This window comes from Nothoprocta perdicaria, unplaced genomic scaffold (genome assembly GCF_003342845.1).
Source record: "Nothoprocta perdicaria isolate Ctin4 unplaced genomic scaffold, notPer1 scaffold_122, whole genome shotgun sequence".
Classification (NCBI taxonomy): domain Eukaryota; kingdom Metazoa; phylum Chordata; class Aves; order Tinamiformes; family Tinamidae; genus Nothoprocta; species Nothoprocta perdicaria.
The window spans coordinates 1,672,707-1,695,867 of record NW_020454339.1 but is presented as its reverse complement, the minus strand read 5'-3'; the positions used below and the strand labels follow the sequence as shown (position 1 = coordinate 1,695,867).

Genomic DNA, 23,161 nt, shown 5'->3' with positions numbered 1-23,161 from the left:
GAAAGACTGTCTTAGAGTGACGGATTTAAGAAGTTGAAGCTTTTAAACCTTAGGAGAAAACTTTGAGTTTTAGAGTTAGCTAATCTTTAATTTCACAGAATCACAGAATCACAGAATATTTAAGGTTGGAAGGGACCTCTASAGATCATCTAGTCCAACCTTCCTGCTCAAGCAGGCACACCTASAGCATGTGGCACAGGGTGGCATCCAGGCGGGTTTTGAAGACCTCCAGAGAAGGAGACTCCACAGCCTCYCTGGGCAGCCTGTTCCACTGCTCTGTCACCCTAACAGTAAAGAAGTTCCTCCTCACCTGSAGATGGAACTTCCTGTGCTCCAGCTTTTGGCCATTACCCCTCGTCCTGTTGCTGGCCACCAGTGAAAACAGCCTGTCCCCTTCCTCCCTGCATTCTCCCTTCCTGAACTTATACATATTAATCATATCCCCTCTGAGCCTTCTCTTCTCCAGAGAAAACAGGCCCAGCTCACTCAGCCTCTCTTCGTACGAGAGATGTTCCATTCCCTTAATCATCCTGGTTGCCCTTCTCTGGACCCTCTCGAGAAGCTCCACGTCCCTCCTATACTGGGGTGCCCAGAACTGCACACAGTACTCCAGGTGCGGCCTCACCAGAGCTGAGGAGAGGGGCAGAATCACCTCCCTTGACCTGCCAGCAACACTCCTCTTGATGCAGGCCAGGATCCCATTGGCCTTCTTGGCCACCAGGGCACACTGCTGCCTCATGGTTAACTTGGTGTCAACCAAGACTCCCAGGTCCCTCTCCGTGGASGTGCTTTCCAGCAGGTCRACCCCGAATCTGTACTGACGCGTGGGGTTATTCCTCCCCAGGYGCAGGACCCTACACTTGTCCTTATTGAACCTCATGAGGTTCCTCTCTGCCCAACTCTCCAGCCTGTCCAGGTCCCTCTGGATGGCAGCACAGCCCTCTGGAGTGTYRGCCACTCCACCCAGCTTGGTGTCATCTGCAAACTTRCTCAGGGTGCACTCCATGCCTTCGTCCAGGTCATTGATGAACAAATTGAAGAGCGCTGTAGCTACTCTACAGTGTAGATATGTCTTTTGTAAGAAGAAAAATTGAAGCTTCTAAATCTAAAGGAGAAAAACACCAGAAGAATYGTTGCAAGGCAGACAAATTAAATATGAAAGGAGACACAACTATGTAGTGATGAGTTAAGTCATCTTTGGAACAAAAGATCCAAGAAAGTGGTAGATTCTCTACTGCATACTGTCTTCTAATCTGGCCTAATGCCTACCTAGCATAGGAGATATCTATGCTAGCTAAAAAGAAGTTATGCTTCAGCTAGATCCACATTACTGAATTCTTAATTACAAGAGTAATTAAGTGGAAGTCAAAGTAGAAAACTTTATATTTTTTTGCAAGAGCCCATGAGCACAGTAATATATATGTAAAATTGAATCTATAAAATTTACATTTACATCTTACATTTACATAAACCCACACTGCTATCTTAGCAAACACATTTAATACTCCAAACACGCAAATCATTTCAGGTTTATTCTTGAAAATATTTTTGTTCTCCTTTTACACATCATTCTGTGTAAACATGCAGAAATCTTACATAATCTTACGTGTTCTTCAGGGCAATGTTATTTCTGAAAGTTCTGCATTCAAACACACGTGAAATCATCAAAAGCACATCAAATTTCAATCAATTTCAATACAGACACACAGAAAAATAGTAGTGTCTTGGCTAGCTATATGAATCTTTTCCTTCTTTTTTTTTCCATGATTCCACTACAATTAGCTAGAAACTGTAACTGAACTCAAACGTAATTCTGACATTTCTTTCCATCTCTCTTGTGTGTCATTGAAGAAGTAGTGGAAACTRAAATGTTCTGTTCCTACATGTGTTTTTGAACTTACAGTATTGTTCCATGTCTTCTCTAAAATAATATTTTAGAAAAATTCTCTAGTTTTATGCAAGATAAAAGGAGATCATAAAAGGACATCTTAATTRTGAAATAGAAAGGTGTTGTTTCTGCTTATCTATCTAGTTGCAAATGTAACAAGAACTAGTTTTAAGCTTCTGTAAATACTGGTTGGGAGCCACAGTATGAAGCTTTGCCGCTGTTAAYAGACTAAGAAGTTAAACTATCATTTAATTGGAAGCATTTTCAGCTTTTGATCAGAAATGAAATGTAGTTATGTTTCTGTGATGGATTCAGCTTCTGGTCCAAGAGGTAAACAGTCAGTGGTTGATTAATCTGGTTATCCCACTGTTAAGAATGTTTAATTTTAATTACTTTTAATGTTCTAAAAATAAGAATTTTGTGCTGCTGGAGATCAGCTAGCTAACCTATAATGAGTGCTAGCTTGAAAGACCGCACATTAACACAGTAATTTCTCAACTGCTTATTTAGAAATATTTTTCTTTAAGGATATAATGCCTGACAAGCTCTATTTATTAAAAGCGCAGTACTTTTAATAATGAAGGGGAAATGGATGAGAGAAGTGTTATTAACCACTCTGATAGATTTAATCCATTTAATGTTTCTCTGTTTCTTTCAGCATAAAGAACGTCACTCCAAAAGTAGGTGATGCTGAAACTCGTAAAGCCATTCGCCGTGCCTTTGATGTGTGGCAGAATGTAACTCCCTTGACATTTGAAGAAGTTCCTTATGTTGAGTTAGAAAATGGCAAGAGGGACGTGGATATTACAATCATTTTTGCATCAGGTTTTCATGGAGACAGTTCTCCCTTTGATGGGGAGGGAGGTTTTTTGGCCCACGCATATTTTCCTGGTCCAGGAATTGGGGGAGACACTCATTTTGACTCAGATGAGCCATGGACTTTGGGGAATCCCAATCATGATGGTAAGAGAAGATTTCAGTTTTAACAAATAAAATTAATTAATGTGTGTAATGAATTTTCAGCTAGCAGAACTATTTAATTGCTTCCATGTCCTGAAAGGTACATAGTTAGTTTTCTCACATTGCTTTAGAAATATTTGCAGTTGATGAATCTGTTAGAAATCTTCATCAAAAAAGTTTCTAAATGTAAGCTACAGCATGAAGAGTTATTTCTGCTTTAAAAAACAGTGAATTCTGTTGGGAAGCTTTGTGCTCATTCAACCATTGAACTATTAATTGTTTACTTAAAGTATTCTCATTCTGAAGATTGTTTGCTATATAAAATTAATTTTAGTGAAAAATGAATGTTTATTAACAGTGATATTATAAGAGAAATTAAGAACAACTGAGAATACTCACCAGTATGAGAGGTGGCTATGTACATAAAATTTAGTCTTCTCGTCTTCTTTGTGTTGATAAAGTTCAAAATCAAATTCTTAAAAATGCCATCCCATGAACACATTTAGTGTTTCCTGGTAACAACAGAACTTCYTTGGTAACTATTATTTAAGTTATACAATCTCCATAGTCACATTAGTGATTGCATAGCACAGCRGACATACTTAAAATATACTGAATTTAGAATGAAGATGCTCTTGTCGACCTMTCCATTGGCCGTTCCTGAGCTCATGTAGATAAATTGATTGAACTGCCATTATCTAAGAAACCTAATTTAAAGGCTTTATGTCTCTGCAAAACAGTATCCAAGAAGAACTTTTGTGTGAACATATCCTGCATTCACTGCTTTGTTTTTTGACAAGTGTTGGTTCCAAGTGATTCCAGCTGAAGAGAATACCTATGGTTATCCTTGTAGTTCTCTCCAAGTCAGTTATGTAGAGTTTGAGAGAGTCTCCTTAGAATATAAACAGAAAAGCAAAAAGGAAATAATACATTCAGAAAGGCACAAAAATAAAGATGACAAATAAGAAATAGAAAGCTGTTGTATCTGGATATTACACCTAACTTGAGAAGAACTAGAGTCTTTCTTTAATTCCATTTCTTGCCCTTTCTCACCTGAGATCTTGAAGTCAAATTCAGAGCTTTTTATTTTAGAACTATTTTTAGGCTGGTGTTTTTAACAAAGCTTTAAGTTAATATTTCAGAAGTATAAATTATTTGTATAATAAATAATAAGTAATTGTGTAATACTTCTACTATGGTCTCGTGAAGCAACAGAGTAGTGATCTGCATTGTAAAGATATTTAATGGCAGAAGGGATTTAAGAAGCTTATTTTATGTGGACCGTGTATATTCTTGCCAGGGCAAAATCTGTGCACTGCTCATATATTTGTGCTCTTCTCTGAGCTCCTCTCAGGTAAGTATCAGTGGCAATCTTCTGTTTTGCAGTACAGGTACTTAGACAGTGTTGTGAGACTATATTAAGATGTGGTTTATATGGGCCTCAGTGGGACACCAACCCAGCACATAATGTTCTGTGTTTTTTGAGCATTTACTTCAAGTACTTGGGAAAATCTACAGGCGTGTTGTACACTTAAGGCAAAGTGTCAATTTAAGTTTGGTAGTTCTTTTGGAGCAGATCAACATATGGATATTTTTAGTTTCTATCAAAACGTGCAACTTCCTACTCCTTCTACTTTAGTTTAACTAATTCTCAGGGTGCATATGGGCATTATTATATGACTTTTTAGGGTTTAGTTTTTTAAAACAGCTGCCAGAAGCTATTTCTTGTATAAATTAATTTAAAGATATTTTGAAAGAAAATTCAACTGAGGGTAAATGATACTATCACAAAAATATCCTTACATTTAGTGCCAACCTATATAAAAATGTTTTGCTATCTGTATCATGTAAGGATAATAGGCAATGGAAATTTGTTTTGTAAATCCAGTACGCTGTGTACATTGGTATGTTCATATGTACTTTTCAAAGGGATATTTTTTCCTGTTAGAATGGAAAACAGTCAATAGAGAAAACAAAAGAGAATTTATGACTGCAGAATTTGTACAAAAAAAGAAAATTATGATAAATATCTGACTAACAAAAGTTTTCTGTAGAATTTTGGTGACTGCTCATTTGGTTATTGATGTGATATGTGGAATGGGTCATGAAGAGATATATAGCATTATGTTACAAACATCGCTTAAACAAAAGGCTTATCTTGTGACCTACAAGTAGCAATATGTGTGCAGTTGATCTGTATATGCAGCATTGCTGTTTGTCCRTAAGTTCCAGATATCAGACAGGCAAATTCTGCTGATGATCTTACTGCATTAGCTTACATCTAGGAATCCTGAAGAAATGTCCACATCTTTTTTTGGTTGGACAAAATTTCCAGGTGGAAAAGGAAGACAAGCATGCCCTTTGGGAATGACAGGAAGAAAAGAGTTACAGCTCTCTTAGGCTCCCTATCATCTTGAGCTCAGTCTCAGAGCACTGAAAGGCAGAAGGTTGAAAAATATATTTATGATCTTAGCAGTGAGTCATTTTTCCCAGGTGAGTGTCATTTTTTTAAGGTTCATTTCTGCAGTAGTGCTTTGATAGTCATCTTCATGTAATGTAGTTACATATCCAGTAGAAGAGCAGRGAGCTTGATGATAATTCTTTTTCTTTATTTTTAAATGAAATCTAGCCCCAAAGGGCTGATTATCTCTGATTCCTATTCTGTTATTCCAGAGTGATTTGAARAAACGAGACCAGCTTGGTTCTTTAGCAGAAAAAAAATAGCATTCTAAGATCCTCCTGAAAAGAACTAGCCTCATTGCCTCATTTTCCATCATGTACTGTTCTGCTGATGAAAACACTTTGCATACTTAGGAGGATAAAAACTACTTCTTGAAATGCTTTAGTAAACTGTTGTTCTTTTTCAATAATTTTAATTGCTATTTTATTCTATTGGATGAAGATGAAGCAAAATATAAGGGAATATATATAGATTCAATATTCTGAGTATTTTTTTTCTGAAGTTACTTTATATTGACTAGTTAACTGCAATTATATTATGGATTTTTATTTTTTAATTTCCTTATCATGCTTGCTTGATTTTATTATGTGTTGCTTGGTTTTAATAATGTCCTAGACTGAAAGGACAGTTGCAATAGAAGTGCGTCATCTCTGCAGTTCAGTGCTGCTTCTCTTTGTTCTTGCTCCAGGGACGTGTTTTCATGGATCACAGACCGCTTTTATCAATCATGTCCCAGGGAAGAGGTCTATCCTTTGGCTCCCCCCTCACCCTGAAGGATGAGTAAGACTCTTGTAGGAGTAAAGACTAATGGGCCTGTCACTCAGAAAAAAGCTMCTGTCACACAATTAATGCTCGCAGGCTCCCTGAAACTAGGTATTCCTTTGTTTTAAGAATGCCTTGCAAGCAGAGCACAGCTGGTATGTTAACTTGAGTTGACCTATRTGGGAAAGGGTTGTACTGCAGGAGAAAAGGGTTTTTTTTTGCGAAGTAGGGAGATAGCAGYATTCAAATACTTTGAACAAATACATTGACCTGTAGCCTTCCACCACTTATCATTCAAGTGTTGCTTGTTATTATATGACACCCGTATAGTAAAGTGAAGCAGGATAATAAAGAGTAAACAGGAGATGAAAATAAACAACCTCAGGTGACATAAGATGCTATTTGAAAAAAGCAGCATTTATCAAGAAAAACTTTAAACTGAATTTAAGTGCTGGCAGGACAAAGAAAAAAAAAGAATAAAAAAAAAAAAAGGAAAGAAAGAAATTTGATTATCTCAGGCTTGAGGCTAGGGAGAGATTTCATCATTCYCATGACTCCACTCCATGTAGGTGATATAAATCACCTCATTTATGGAATGAAACATTTATAGACACTGAATGATGGATCTAAAGCCAGGAAAAGACATTGACCTTTTTGCTGAGAGTGGAGATGCTTTGGAGATACAGCATTGTCAAAATCCACAACAAGAATCTATTTCAAAGCAGCTTTTCACTTGCAAATGTTTCAAACCACAGTGGTGAAATTCAGTCAGAAGCTATGGGTGTAGAGTGTGGAGAGCTGCCTCTGCTCTAAACTTTTTAGCTGCTAGGAGAAATAATCCTCTACCGCACCCTGTCCTCTTGCCCTGGAGCTGAAGATAGTGTTCTTGTTGGCTTTAACTAGGCTGTCCCCCATATCGTCTTCATCTGGTCATTATTAAATCTGTAGCTCAGAAATTTTTGATGCACTCTGAGCTGCATTGAGTAACAGGTTGAATTATTGGATTTTGGTAGATGAGTTGTGTATCTGTTATATCTGCTTCCTTACGGAGCTGCTAAGCCTCAGAGCCTTTAGCCTCTGCTCCGCCCGGTTCCCAGCTTATTGCAGCAGGATGTAACATTCACAAATGAAATGCWTTCTCTGTCGAGACCCAGACGATACCTGTTTCTACCTATAGTGTCCCTTCTTTGCTCTCTTCTTGAACAACAGGCAGTTCATGTTAATTAATTTGTATAAACTTTACCATCTGCTGAACATAGATGTTTCCTGACAGAAGAATAGTAAGTGTATATTCATCTAGGAGCACAATCAGCAATAGGACTTGTCTTGCAACTCTGCCTTGTTACTGTTATATAGTAATAAAATTTTGTGTACTTCAAAACAGAAATTACCAAAAAAAAAATATATAAAAAAGAAACACATAATATCCTCACGAGATTTGCCTTCTTTTGCCTCTATTGAATGTAGTCTGTGATCCAATGACAGCACTTGCTGTGGGAAATGGAGGAGGAATATTTGATCTAAGAGCTGCTTAATGCAGCCTGCATAGTAAAGGCTGTTTATGAAGCGGAAATACGGCCCCTTCTGTAGAAAAACTAGCTGCTGGATTTGAATGAGAGGTGGGGTTTTTTTTTGTTGGTTTTGTTTGTTTATTTGGTTGGTTGGTTTTGGGGTTTTTTTTGTGGGGTGGAGGTGAGGTATTCATATGTTGAGTATGTTCATATATGTTGAATTCCTTACAAAACCTTGGTGAGAACAAGAACTAAATTTAACTTGAGATCTTCTCAGGGAATTAAAAGTGGACACAGTCAAATGGTAAAAGCTGCTCAGACTTTTCACCATTTCTGAGTTTAGACCTAAGAGGAGCTACCCAAATTCACTCTTCGGAACAGGGAATTTGGAGAAAGTTGCCTCCAGCTATAGAATCYTCTGGAGCTGATATCCCCAATTCCTTCTGCTGGGGAACCCCAGAGGGCATAGAATGGGCTGAGTTTATGTAATGCCCCATTAGTCTTTGGCAGCCTCATGAAAGCCAGGTTCCTGACTAGTAACTGTGCTCAGGAGCTTCACCTGGGCATGGGGTGKCAAGGGAAAGAGTGAGCTGTGAGAGTCTTTGCAGGTTATAGTTACTGCTGCCTGACTGTGGAGTGAAACTGATGACTGAGGTGTTCTTCCTCCTCACTATTGCCTTATGTATTTTTCATCAGTTTCTTTTCCCTGGATTTACCCAATGCCTTATTAAATACATATTTTCCATTAAATATAGAAAAGCTTTCAGGTGGAATACTAAATATTATGGCAGAATAAACAAAGCAGAAAGGAAGACATTCACAGAGTGGGCCATCATGAATGAAGATATATGCACTAAATTTTAATAGAGAGTAAAATCCATCACTAATACATACCATCATATATTTTCTGACTTCTTAATTTACATGTTTTCTTTCTTTGCTTGAGAGTATCTGAACATTTTTGCTGTCTGTCAGTAGTCAAAGTCTGTAACTTTTGCTCTTGCCTTTACTTCAAAAATTACACGAGCTTATCAAAACTGATTTCAGATTGTCAGGTTAAATGCATTTAAGCCATTTCAATCCTCATTTAAAGCAGTCTGTTTTTCTGGTAAATTGCTAAATGCATCTAAACTATCTAAATGAGTGTTAAACCACTTTAAATGGGGAACACACTGCTTTAAATAGGTGAATTTAAGATTGACCTAGTTCCACAAGCTTTTTAAAACTGAGCAAGATTTTGAAGCAGCTCTTGGGGAGAAAAAAAAAAAAAAGAAAAGAAAAGAAAAAAGATGTCTTGAGAGCTTAGACTTTGAGGAGATTAGACATGATGCTTAATGTACCAATTGCTGACTGAAGCCCTGACTATAGAGCTGTTCCCTCTGTGTCTCCCAATGGTAGAAAATATTAGGCAAAAGCTAAATATAAGCTTCCTTTAGATAAACATAGTAGAACAGTAATGGTACTCAGGTACTCTTCTATTTGTATTTATATCTGCAATATAAATAGCAATTAATGATAAATGCAAGAGTAAAAATTTATAGCAGATTTACTAAGGCAATTACTGCAGCATACTGAAATTCCACCGAAACTTGTTCATCCATTCTAAAATATATGTAAGAAATAATAACAGGGGATTTTTTTACATTCAGTAGGCACCACCAAAGTAATAGATGTTTTGGTGTACATTTATATTTAAATGCAATGAGAAAATGTTTTCAGAGTGCTTACATTTATGTAGAATGCAGTGTTTAGGGGAAAACAAAAAACAAGCTTTTCAAGGCCTTGGTAGATTTTTGTTAACACTCCACCATTCAAAAGCCTATTCAAATTTTGCAGAAAATAANAAAAAAAAAAAAAAAAAAAAAAAAAAAAAGCCTGTCACTTTGAGCATGCAGGTTGTAGACTGGCAAGCAAAAGCTTTTGGGCTTCCTGCAGATCGAGCACCCAGTGAAATGCACTTCAGCTCCGGTTAGTGCATAGATTCTGCTGTGCACACTATGCAAGCAGCCAAGTAAAATTTACGAAAATCCTGATCTTTAAACTACATAGATCAATTTGTAGTAAATTTCCTTTGGCTGCCGGGGTGGGTGACACAGTGCAGCAGATATATGCTGCCAGAAAGACAAACCAGACGGGTTCTGCAAACTGAGTCTCTTAAGGGAGCTCAGTGTCTGAAACAGTGCTTTGTCATACTACAGTTTAGGCATAAAGAAAGCTGAGTATTTCAGGTTAAAGGAAACTTTGTATTACAGTATTAGCATCTCTTTCATTTATTAAAGCATAGTGCTCTTATTTAATTGATTATTTAATCAGCCCATATCATACATTTATCAATATTGAATTTGAGCTGTTTTCTAGTCGCATGCTCTCAGGTTAAGTATGTAAAAGTTGAATATCTTTTCTGAATTTGTATCATAGTGTATATATGTTTTAAAATATTTACAGAATTTTCAGTGTCAAGTCAGATCAAAGGTTCTCCTAGAATATATCCTGTCTCCAGTTAGGGCTATTAGCAGATACCCAGGGAAGAGGATAAGAGCAGGGCAAGCATATGGCAATAAACCCTAGCATACTCCCTCCTAGCTCCCAGCAATCTGTGGCTCATTGAATTTCTGAGCCAGAGGCCATATTTCTGTGTTTAATAGCCTTTCAGGGATTTCCTTTCATGAACTGGTGTAATCTTTTTTTGAACTCTTGTAGGCATTTAGAATCAACAGCTTCCAGTGGACATGTGTTCTATAGTTTAAGCAGATTTGTGAAAGGCTACCTCTTTCTGAGCTTTGAACCTGTCATTTTATGTACTGATTTTATGTACACTGGTGCTCACAGTGTGAGGAAATGATTCCTTAATCTATGCCATTCATATCTATGTCATTCATATTTCCATCATATCTTTTTAGCCATTTCCAGGCTGAAGTTGTTACTCAAAACTAGGACTCTTTAGCCTGGGAAGCCTGACTAAAGAGTCCTAGTTTTGAGTAACAACTTTGTTTATATATGATTGTAAGGTGTAAGCACACGTCATAACATTGAAAGCACAATAATTAAATTGAATTATTCCAAGTGCAAAATGAGACATATTTTCATTATTCTATTAAAAAAAAGCTGTTATATTTATAGCATTTTGAAATTATGAAGATGACAGAATAATATTTAAAAGGAGTAAATGCTTGCAGTAACTATTCATAATTTTTGTTTCACAGTTCTCCCTCAGATCCAGTCATTTCAGATATAGTCAGTTCACACAGAATTTCAACCTGGGCATGATGATACGTTCTATTGCTAAACCTCAAAGCTTTCAGGATTTAAAACCCAAACCAGTCTTTGGTAGTATGTTGTGCTGATAGACCTACATGGAGTAATCTGTCCTCAAGCTTCGCARCCCCTCTGTGGATGGTACTTGCTTGGAGTGTGTAAGCCTATCTGTTGTCCCATGTCCAGTCACACCAGGGTTTTGAATAATGCGCTGAAATATGCAGAGTCTGCTCTATAAAATGTGTCCTTGAAGGTATTAACATGGGATGCAAAGCTGCACTTGAAAACAGAAAGACTCTGTCAGGTATTGAAGAAATGGAAAATGTTTAAAAAACAACCATAAAAGACTCTGACTTGTTTRAGGGGACTCAGTCATTAGACATAGGGCTGTAGAGGTGCGAGAAGAGGAACTGTCTGCTAGACCCCGTTTATTGGCTAGAGGCCAGACGATGGAAAGTATTAACAGTTGGCAAAGTAACAAGCTCATTTTTTATGACTTTTTTTTCTGGCTTTCATGGAACACCCTTTCAGCTTTGAGAAAAACGCTTCATTTACATCTCATTAAAAGGGAAACCTGCTAAAAACTCTGGCAGTCAGTGAAGGCAGAGTCCTAGGGATGAATCCAGCCCAGTGTTCTAGATGTGTGTTTATCTGGCTGCTTTTAATACATCCCAGCGGCCATCAATGTGCAGTATCATACTTTCAATTCCCTTCTTGGTCTAAAATTGCCAATTGCACCGTTATGCAAACTCCAAGAGAGGCTGTGGAATATGTCAAGAAGGAGATGAACTTTGCAATTAAAGCAGTGGAAATGCAGGTTGCTAAGCACATCTTACACTGCGCTTTTAGTGTCTGCAGAAGTGAGATGGTGTTTACGCTGCAGTTTAATTGCCAGGCAGAGACGGCCATGGCGCAGGCCACAAACCAACACAACACTGCAGCCAGATTCACAGAAAGACAGAAAAAACGTGGCATATTTTTTTGTTTTATTTTATTTTATTTTATTTTATTTTATTTTATTTTATTTTATTTTATTTCATTTTTTGTTCAGAGATGTCTGTCTCACATAACTGATTGTATAGCAAAGGAGAAAAGATCTTATTAGTATCTTCCTAAATTGGATTCCTTTCATCAGACACTCATATGAGTATATGAAAAGCACTGAGCTAACATGGGCAAATTTGGTTGAAACAGGTTTGTTAAATTTATTAGTAAACTGAATTTTATTTTTTTTCCCTGTGCTAGTAAAGAGCATTGGGAAAATTTTTCTATTCAGATATATACCGTGTGGGCCATCCTCTTCATTTTCATTTGATTATTTTCATGACCACTCAAGCTTTCTATGGGCGTGATTACTCTTTGGAAATTATAAGAAACAAACAACAACAACCACAACAAATATACAAACTTAGCCTTACCTCACCTGTCTTCCTCTTAGGAAGGAAGTTAAGCCTGTATACAGAATGTGAGATGATAGCTTTGTGTCTTCTTCCGTATGGCAGAAGGTTACAGGAGAAAAAGAAAAAAAAAGTATTGGACATAGTCCAATGTTGTGTATTTATTTATTTATTTATTTATTAATATGCATAGTTTTTCGTATGCATCTTTGTGTAAATATCATCTTTATGAAAAGTATATAAGAGGCAAACTGGTTCAGAACTGGCGAGATTTGACACCGGAGACAGAGTTTTAGGTTCTTGAAGGATTACATTCAATGGAGAGAATGTGAAAAATCAATATTCTCAAATGTGTCAGGTTAAAAAGGAGAAAATTATCCTTATGATCACAAAAAAAGTTCCCCTTTAAAAATCAAAACTCATCACACCTGAACCTGATAAATTAATAGTTCAAAATGATCATTTTCAGTCTGCTCTGCTAGTAGAAATAATTTATGAAAGGGAACTAGGAAAAGAAAAAATGTCTCTGAGTGTTTTCATTGTACATGGAAAGTGACTTTTATCTTACTTGGAGCAGGCTGAAGGTTTGGCACTTCTAACTCTCATGTGATCCACAAGAGATCCTAGGGTCTGTAGACCATATTGTTGGGACGTTTTTCCTAARGGAGCGGTTTTAGGAATCTGATCCTCAACTTTTCCTCTTAGACATTAAACAGAAAGTCATTCTTCCTTTTGTATGAAAATAGAATCTGAAAAATCATATTCCCATGTACCATAGATGTTCTCATGATTGCTGTACATGAGACAAAATTTAACAGTAGTTACATGCTTCTAACAGGCCTGTTAGACAGACCTGAAAGCATTGCTTTTACAAAAGCAGAATGCTACATTCAATTGTAAACTAATCCTAAAATATCGTTATAAGATATGTTATATATAACTGTTAGCAATAGAATATGACCTCCCATCATGAAATCCTGAAAGATTTTCTCACAGTGTCTTTGTTCTCAACTCTTGAAAATAATTTGTACATGAAAACTGCATCTTGACAATTCCTGCAGTTCAAAATGCTCAAAACAGATTCTTGAGGCCAAGGTCTTTTAATCTATTTTTAGGCTCCTTTCTAAGTAGCTTGAGTTTCAGAAAGTGCTGAGCAGCTAACACCACTGTCTGGCAACACACAGAGCTAAAACATCAGGTTGGGAAAAAGGTGAAAACAGATCAAAAAGGAACAATCTAAATTAAAAAAAAWTTTTAAAAGAGTGGAACAAAAGGTAGCAGATTGTCTCTCTGTGATCTTATCTCTATATCCAGCTTCAGTTTAAGTTGCCTCAACTTAGCATATGATATATGCTGGTTATTAGGTATTAGGTCTTCCTTTAAGTGCACAGACTTCTTAGAAAAGATATCTGCTTTTTAGATTATCAATTTTTAATTATTTTTTTTTCTTTTCAACTTTGCCACTGAGGACAATAAATTCACAGTTTTTGTTATCCTTTGTGCAAGAAAAAAATGTACAAACAATTCCATCTTGACTCTTTTTTCCTTTATGTAAAATAAAAGTTGGAGAAACAGTATAAAAACTCTAAATACAACACTATGTTATTTATCTTTAAAAAAATCTAAAGGCACAAGCCAATAAATACAGTGATAGGGTAAGAATGATGACATTGTTTTTGATGAATTCAGTGAGAGTTAAGCTAAAGGATAACACTCTTAGCACTCTCAGTAGTTTAACTGACACTAGATAAGAAAACATCTCTATGAAGAGCCAGCACAAGATTTATACATAAATTAAATTGTACATAAGTTCTGTTGTGGGCATTTCAGTTATCTGTAGTCCCCTTAACTGATATGCCCCATGGCAAGTTACGTCTGTTGTGAGTCTTGGCAGTTTTAGGCACTGTGACTTTGACCTTCCTCCCAGGAATTACACATTTTTCTTTTTATAGTTGAATGCACTGGACACTAATGGAAATGGAGGGAAAAAAAAAAAAAAAAAAAAAAAGAGAAAAGAATCAANNNTTGGAGATCTTTAAAACCCGCTTGGATGCAGCCCTGTGCCACGTGCTCTAGGTGACCCTGCGTGAGCAGGGGGGTTGGACTCGATGACCTCTGAGGTCCCTTCCAACCTTCGGCATTCTATGATTCTATGATTCTATGAATCATCCCATCCTTTCAAAACAAGAGCAGCCACAACTTTAGCACACCAGCCTTTTTCCGTGAGTGACTTTAAAACAAAGCCTACAGTTGTTCTCATCAAAAGCAAGGATTTGATTTTACTATGGGCAAGTGCACAATGAAGATCATTTTACTTTTTCCCTCCCACTGCTTGGCACCCACTCAGGAGTGGTAGGAAGTTGTCCATTCTCTTCATGCAAATACTGCTCAAGGACTGAAGCCGGGAGGAAAGCTGAGAATTGCCTGATGCATGCTCTTTTCGTATGCATATCCAAATCCTCCGTCCCAGCATGTGTTCCTTCTCATAGCCTTCAGAAAGGAGTTTTAAATACTTCTCCAGCTTATTGTTCCCACAGCAACAACTAAAAACAGCAACAAAGAAAAGACAGAAAGTATAAATAGATAAGGCTGCTACTGTATCTGCAGCATTTGCAATTGTACTGAGCCCCCTGGAAGCATAGAGCAAATGTTATTTAGCTTCCTACTTATTTGCATTGTTATAAGAAAGATCCAGGTATTTTAGAAACTTTTTGGTAGTGTGAGCTTGCTGGAAGAGATTATGAAAATTTTCTTTCCTAGCAAAATGTAATTCTTATGTAATTTTAAATTGATTTATTTAAAATACTCAGTATCTAAAGATGACTGTGAACCCACTCAGAATAGAACTTTTCARCCTGTTAATTGATAAGGCTTTATCACTATCCATGTGCAAATGCCATTTGCGTATAGTATACAAACTTAGTACTGGATGTGAGTGCTGAGTACTGAAGAAGTTAATCCCAGGAGCTAAAGATTGAGTACAGGTTTGGATGTTCTTAGGTTGTTAGGCTTCCTCTTGCAGCAGGGATCCCTCACAGCGTGAAAGCAAGCCATAAGCATTCTGCATTATATTTGCAGAAGGAAATCATGCCACGGTGTCTTCACCTCTTCTCAAAAAGCAGCCTTGTGTCCCTTACCTCTGTGAGGGAACGTGTCCAGCTGCTTCATTTCTCCATGAGCGTAAGGCAGAAATTCTTACCCTATTGCATGATGTTACCTTCTAAAACTCATGCTGATCTGTTTTCTGAAAAAATGTGGGCTCCTTTCAAAGGTATTTTTTATCGGGTTCCTGGCTTCTCCTACACTATGCCTGCAACATGCAGAACCAATAGAAATGACTGCCAGAAATGGCACATGTGCCCCTGCACTCCCCTGTCTTCAGAAAATCCCAGCAAGGATCACTGAACCACTAAATGATAGTGCTGTGCAATAGGGGGAATATCCTCTTGTCAGAGTTCAGACAAGCAAGTTTAAATCTCTTACTAAGCTGCTGGCCTGTTTTAAACATTTTTTTTAAGGTACATGTGTGTGTGAGTATGATAAATTATACAATATATAATATATATACAAATATATAATTTGTATATAGCAAAATGTCTGTAACTCCCTATTTGCAAGCATACACATGAGTTAAAAGTTTGCAAAGATTTTAGTGATAAATATAAGTATATGTAATAATRGAGTGAAAAGAAGTATATTTTTATGTTCTCCTTTTTCACAGTGAAAATACACCTAGATGTGTAGATATAAGTTGTTGAAAAATGATCATTTAAACTACTGTATACAAAATAAGTACAGTAAGTTTACATAGAAAACAAATGCACTATGTATTACACATATTTATTTAAAAAAAAAAAACAAGAATACAATTGTTACTTTTTGCTTTTCAAATCTACTGAATCATCTCAGCTCCATCTCTTCATTTTAAGTAAAAAAGTTTGAGGTAACTTCAAAATAATGGCATGTGATTCCTTAGACTGGAAAATGTGGCATCTTATGGGGGTAAGATTATGCCTAGGTCCATTTTTGCTCTCTGTATAAAGTGTTATATGTTGTGCTTATGTAAGAGTAAATTCAATATTGCTATGTTGCAATCAAGTCAGATAGAGAAAGACTCTTTCTTTCATTGCTGACTGTTGAAATTCCATGTTCAACATTCTGTCCTAGCTGCAAATAATGTTAGCAGCTTTGGTTTGGTAGGTGAACAGTAAGAATGAAGTGAACAGTGAAAACAAAAACTAAAAATGCATCAGGCACATTCAAAGACTGTCCATATGTGTAATCTTTTCTGATGATGTTCAAGCTTCACTACTTTAGAGTGCTGTCTTGTAAGCATGAGGGCTGCAAGAAAAGTCTTTCTTGTACATATTTATATTTAAGCTTCCTATGTATTTAAKCTGATATCTCTCTGCATCACATGAAAAATGAAGTGGAATAATAATCTTGGAAAAAATATCCTGCCTGCGTAGAAAACAGTTTTGTCATTTGTGAGTTTGTTATTTTAAAATTCAGCTTCTAAACTTTTTTACTTTCTGTGTTTGTGAAAGTCTTCAGAATTGTAGTCACACTTAAGTGATGGACAGCTCTTAGGCTCAGTATGTTATAGCAGTTACTTGTCAAAGAGAAGAACCAAGAGACGTGCGCAGGGATGTCATTTACTGCAACTCTAAAAAGGTGTCCAGGTGATGCATCTAAGGGCTCCTGAACCATTAAGATACTGCTTTTGTAAATTAGGCTCACACAACCATCTAAAAAATTCTGATTGTCTTCAGAATGAGGATTTCTTAAAAGCTTGCTGTGGGCAAACATATTAGCATTGTTTGTCAGGAGACATAAAAAATAGTGTATATATTAGTTTCAGAGAAAGGCACCATACTCCACTATGTTGGCTGTTGAATATTTGATATATTAATACATATTTATATTCTGGAATTTAGCCAGTGATTGTAAAGTCAGGCAGATTTAATGCCTAAAATAGTTCATAGCCCCAGAGAAAAGTGTCAGTATAAAAATCATCATTTTCTCTTGGTTCCTTACACATAGTCCCAGTATATTTTTTTCCTTCTGTATAATAGAACCTGAGATAAAAAAAGAAAATTAACTACCGTGTGTTTGAGCATCTACCCATTCTAATTTCACATGCTAGTAACAGAAAACACATATACATACATCTGGACCTTCTGAAATAATATYTCACAATATCTCTTTACTATTGACATTATAGACAACAATACATACAACCTACACGTACAACAAGATGCATCTGAGATTATCACACTGAATTGCATAAACTTAAGCAGAAACTTTTAGCTTAAAAGCCATCATAGTCAGAGATAATTTAACTCCTAGTGTTCATGGCTTGCTRAAGTTTTCAAGACAGTGGTTCACATAGCCAAGTAGACTAAAGCATGAGCTTCTTCTGGGATAGCGGATATTCAAGTATGGGATGATTTGGGGCAGGCATGCCTCTGCTCTTAGGAGCGCTCTTAGGGTTCTCCTTCTGCACTTCCAGTAGCTGGTTGAGACACAACACCCTGAGATGCTGAAGGCAAATTGGCTCCCCAAAGTACAGATGGTCTGAACGATTGCTGCCCAAGTGGAGAAATCTGGTTACATGAAAGGGAGAGAGGATGCAAATATGCCACTAGTGGAGTCCTASCTGCACTGGTTTCACATGATACATCTTGAACTGGTTTAAACCTCACTTTCCACTGTAATAAGTTATTTGGGTCAGTTTAAACTCAGGATGCCCTGGGGATAATCATGACTCTTGATGGAAATTGTGTTATGAATAATGGGGTTATTTGACTGTAAGTAGAAAATATGTTCCCTGTTAAATCACTCTGTCACCCCAGGCAAGACTACTATTTTCTCAGTTCTTTCCTGTGACCTTCTCCCTTCCCCCTTGTCCCTTCGTGCCAAGGGCTGTTCTATCTTTTCATTCCTGCATTTAGTAGCTCCTCTGATGGCTACAAGTTGCATTGCAGAAAGTTGAAATTAGTTTTCACAGATCTGCCTTCTTTCCCTTTGGGGCTTAGGCTTTAGCTAAGTCTATTGGGACAGTCAGATGCTGATTTTCTTTTTCAAGATAATCACCCCCACCCAAAAGACTATCAGCAAAAGACAGAATAAGAAATAGCAACCCGCTGTGTGACACTGTTTCTCTGATGTGGTGCCACTATAGTTAAGAATTACTTTGGAAGTACTCTACCATGTGATATATATCTGTGCTCCCAGGGGGAACAAATGCCAGCAGATGACATTATGTTTTATTTATTTACCCTTTTCCTGTGTGGTTTATGCAGCCTCAAGGTCAACAGGGAACAAGATATGGAAATTCCTCAGGATCTTTGTGCTCAATGGGGACTGATAACCAGAGGATTTATTGTTTCCTCTTGCATTACATGACTGGCACAAATAGATYAAGGAGGCAGACTCTTCCACTATAGAATGTCCACTACAGATGCAGATAGAACTACAGCTTCTTGAAGTTATAAAAAACTCAGTTTTCAWCCTCTCCCTTCCTTTTTACACTACCACCTAGTGAGGCCTCTTGAGTTCAATCTTGAGCCAACCTATGCTGACTAGCCTAATAACTTTGATAGAATCAACTTTTAATTAGTTTACAATTATTTAAATCTGTTTTAACAAGTACTATGACAAAGTTATTACTATAATTATTAAAATAAGGACTTAGAGTAGTTAATATTCTTAATTATTTTGCTGGGAAGCTAAGAAGGCAAGTTTTCCTTTCTCAAGGTAAAAAAAGCAAGAGAGTTACATCTCAAATATATGTTATACGTTAATGCCACGTTAATGCCTTGTTTCACTGTAATAAACTTAGTTTAGAATGCTAGTTTTTATAAAATGCAGAAAAGAATTACAAAATAATGTGAGATATGTCACAGCACAGTAGTTATAGTACAGTAACATTTTATTATTATGTGTCTTTCAATCTTAAGCCTAACATTCTTTAAATAATATTAGTTATTTCCCTATGACTGTAGAATGAAAATGGTTACAGAGTTGTTCCTGTGCCTCATTTCTGATGCTGAGGTTAGCTGTGTTAGYTGTGGCTTATTCATATGAGATTATGTCAAGATGAGCTCTGGCTGGGTATGGAAGGGCACATTCAAATATCAAAAGCATTCCCCACAGGGACAGTCAAGCTCCTCAGACCTCGTACTACAGTGCATTGAGAATCCACTTTGCTATAAGACAAACTGCACCCAAGAAAAAATATTGTCATGAAAATATTTCATCCGTAAGCCGCAAGTGATAGGATAAAATCTTCTCATTTTTGGAAGCATATTAAGTCACATTAATTTTTGAAAGACATGCTTTTTCTGCACAAACATACTGCATAGAAGAGCAAATGTATTTAGTTTTCACATTTCTGGTTTAAGAACCAGAAAAGTCAAAAAAAAACCCAAAAAACAAGAACTGTCTGCTAAGTAGAGTTTTAGCTATGACTGTTTCCATGCTTTCAATCAAACATTTATTTTACAAACCCCAGCATGGCTCCATACATCATGAAGACGTTTACTGCCTAATGTTTTCCTTTTCATATGTACTTGGGAGAAAGTTTATTTCTTCATGTCAGCAAAAGGAAATAGCTGAAAAATTGAAGTGCTGTCAACTACGTCTTCAAAGTTGTATTCATATATATATATGCAAAATTTTTTTGCTAAATCAAACTTTTTGTGTTATTACTACCAATATTATAATAGCACTGGGATTCCAGTGCATGATGTGTCAGCAGTGGAAAATAACTGCCCACCTCCAAAGAATTTACAAAACATAGGAAGGGAGCTAGCTCTGAACATTTTCTTGCCAAATGTACAATTAAGTTGTCTACTAGACCACAGTGTGGCTTTTACCTTTTTATACTTTTTTATAGTTTTACTTTCACATTGTTAATACAAATAATTTCAAGAAGAAACCATCTACTGCAAGTGGAACTCATTGCAGCTGACTCCAGCCACCTAGAAATTAAGTGCTCAGCATAAGCTAGTGATATTGACTACTTCTGTAATCAGTGTGTCGGGAACACACTTCCAGCAGATGATTCCTTCCATCCTTAGATAGATGTCTGGGATGAAAATAAGAAATGATGCTGGACATGCTTTTCTATCAGTGTCTGGAACCATTTTCCTAATGTAAAACATTTTCCACAMTCTCATTGTATGATAGGTTGACTASAGACAGAGTCTGTACAAATGRCTCTTAGAAAAATACTTCTTTCTACTTTATAGAAATAGTCCCATTAATTATAATTTGTGTTCCTGTCTAAGAGTGCTATAATTTCACTGTCAAATTTTCTAATTGTTTCCAATACCCTGTAATAAAAATGGTATGTTTGGAAAGGAATAATGAAGACGTGAATTTAGGCTATAACATGAATCTGATATTTTGTTGTTTATATCTCTGTAAATCAAAAGTCTCTAGTACTTACGTAAGTAATTACATGTGCAAGAGAATTATACAATGAAATAAATGTGTCCTATTTTGAGAAGGATAACATGACACCCAGATTTTCCTCATTAGGGTTTTAGTAATTGTGATTCAGAAATGGACAACATGTACAAATAATCAGCAGGGGTCTGATTACCAGCAGTTGGATGACTAAGGCTCTCTCTACACATTGTCCTAAATAGGTAGACCTCAGTTTATGACATTTACCACACACATAACAGGGATATTTGCCCTTTGGAACTGAAGACTTTGTCTTGACATAAGCATTTTCAGTCAGGCTCATTGCAGCATCAAACTGAAGTCTATGTGAAATTTGCACATAGGCCTAGATCTGAGGTATGACGCTAGAAATTTGCACTAACCATGAAGTTAAACAAAAGTTAAACCAAACTCAATACATTTATGGTATTGATAAGAGTATCACCTAATTTATTATACCTAATAATAATACTAATAAAAAACCTGTTGTTGCTAAAGTATTACCTTTATGCTTCATTGTACAGCATTACCTTGTAAAATTCACATTTCATGAAAATGTCTTTGAGTTCAAGAGTCCTCCACTTGTGTTATTACTATGCTTATGGTTTCAAAGACTTTTTTCCCCTTCTTGTTTCCATAGGAAATGATCTGTTTCTAGTTGCAGTGCATGAACTGGGGCATGCCCTGGGCTTGGAGCACTCAAATGATCCCACTGCAATCATGGCTCCATTTTACCAGTATATGGAAACCGACAACTTCAAACTACCTAATGATGATTTACAGGGCATCCAGAAGATATATGGTATGTCACATTTGAGTTAAGTAATTTCAGGTTCTCATTTTAGAGTACATTTGAGAATCTCCTGTCTCCACTTGCCCAAGAAGTGTGTTAATGTAGACCGTGTCAGTCACAATCCCAAAGGCCTTCTTGTGAGAAAGCCAAAGGTTATGATGAAGCCTTTTACTTTGTTCTTCACTGTTCACAACTCGCATTTAAATCGGCACTCAGCAATCTTAAATATTTTAAGAGGTTGTAAAGGAAATATCTGCAAAGGGATCCCAAACTATTAAAATATTAAGAAAAGCACATCTTAACCATAACAATCTTATTTCCACGGTACTCCAAATTCATGTAACTGGACGAATCAATTGCTTCTCATTTTATCAGTTATATTACCAAACAGTTCCCTGGTTGGGAACAGAGCAGAACAGTTTTGTGGTCCTAGAAAACTCTTTCTTGTGATAAATAAAATAAATTGATCTCAAAAGAATGTTATTACCAGACCAAGATTTTGAGCTACACAGCAGGAGAGAGTCCCACTTCTTTAAAATACTATTCTTTCATTCATGTGGTCTGAAATAAAAAACACATCTGGTGCACATAAATTCTGAATTCACTTAGTTCATTCAGAAAGAAATGGAAAATAATAAAATAAAATAAAATAAAATAAAATAAAATAAAATAAAATAAAATAAAATAACAGTGATCTGATGAGAAACTACATATTACACTAACTTCTGTACTACTCTTAAATATGTTTTCAAAGACATCTTTTTGTTCTCTTTTAAAGACTTTGGTTCTTCAGATTTCTGTTGACTAGTTGGGTTTTAAATATTTTTATTTGCTTTTCTGTAGTCTAAGCACTTTTCTATCCATATGTTATTGCCATGTATTCAGCATATATCATTTGGAACTGCTATGGCTAATGTTCCCAATTAATTCTGCATTTACATTAAGGGTTTTTTTTTTTTTTTTTTTTTTTTTTTTTTTTTTTAAGTGGTTCTTTCAGGACTAAATTAAATATTATCAATCAGGGTCATTGTTTGCTTATCTTGGCTTCTATAAAAGATGCATATATTGGTGCAGTTTTACTGTATCACTGATCAAAACACTGCAACTTCCATGAAATGTTTTATATTGGCAATCTTTTAAAAATATTATATTAACAAGTATTGATATACTTGGTTATTTTCATGAACCTTGAAAAGCTTTCAAAATGATTGGGTGATCAAGTTTTGTTCGATAGGTTTTTAAGCTTTTTTTTTTTTTTTTCTTTTTATGATTAGTTGGACAGGAGGGTTTTTTTTTTTTTTTTTTCTTTTTATGATTAGTTGGACAGGAGGGTTTTTTCTCATGACCTCATAAGCTGGTAGTCTAGACTTGAGGGCTAGACAAGAGTACGTTGTCCATACACTAACTACTAAGCTCTAACAGCTGTGAGCTATGTATGAGGAGAAATGTGTTACCCCAGGGAAGTGATATCTGACATCACCACCAAACAGCATATGAAAACTTTGGTTTGGATTTAAAATCTTTCCAACATGAGCTACTGCAGACTGATTTTTCTGCTCCTTCTCTTAAAATCAGGAGGTGATCAGCAACCATATGCCTCAATAAAAATGTCATACCTATTAAAATAATTACTTTGRTCTGCAGTAGTTCTCAAAATGCAGTGATTAACTGTAAATTTTA

At 36.2% G+C, this 23,161-nt stretch overlaps 1 protein-coding gene across 1 annotated transcript in view; it reads left to right on the top strand.

The window, feature by feature from the left end:
* Positions 1–23,161, top strand: part of MMP16 (matrix metallopeptidase 16) — a 158,912-nt gene that overhangs the window by 94,568 nt on the left and 41,183 nt on the right. The window contains exons 4-5 of the mRNA XM_026054549.1: positions 2,547–2,851; positions 21,329–21,490. Coding sequence (XP_025910334.1) covers positions 2,547–2,851; positions 21,329–21,490 — 467 coding nt within the window. The remainder of the gene's footprint in view (positions 1–2,546; positions 2,852–21,328; positions 21,491–23,161) is intronic.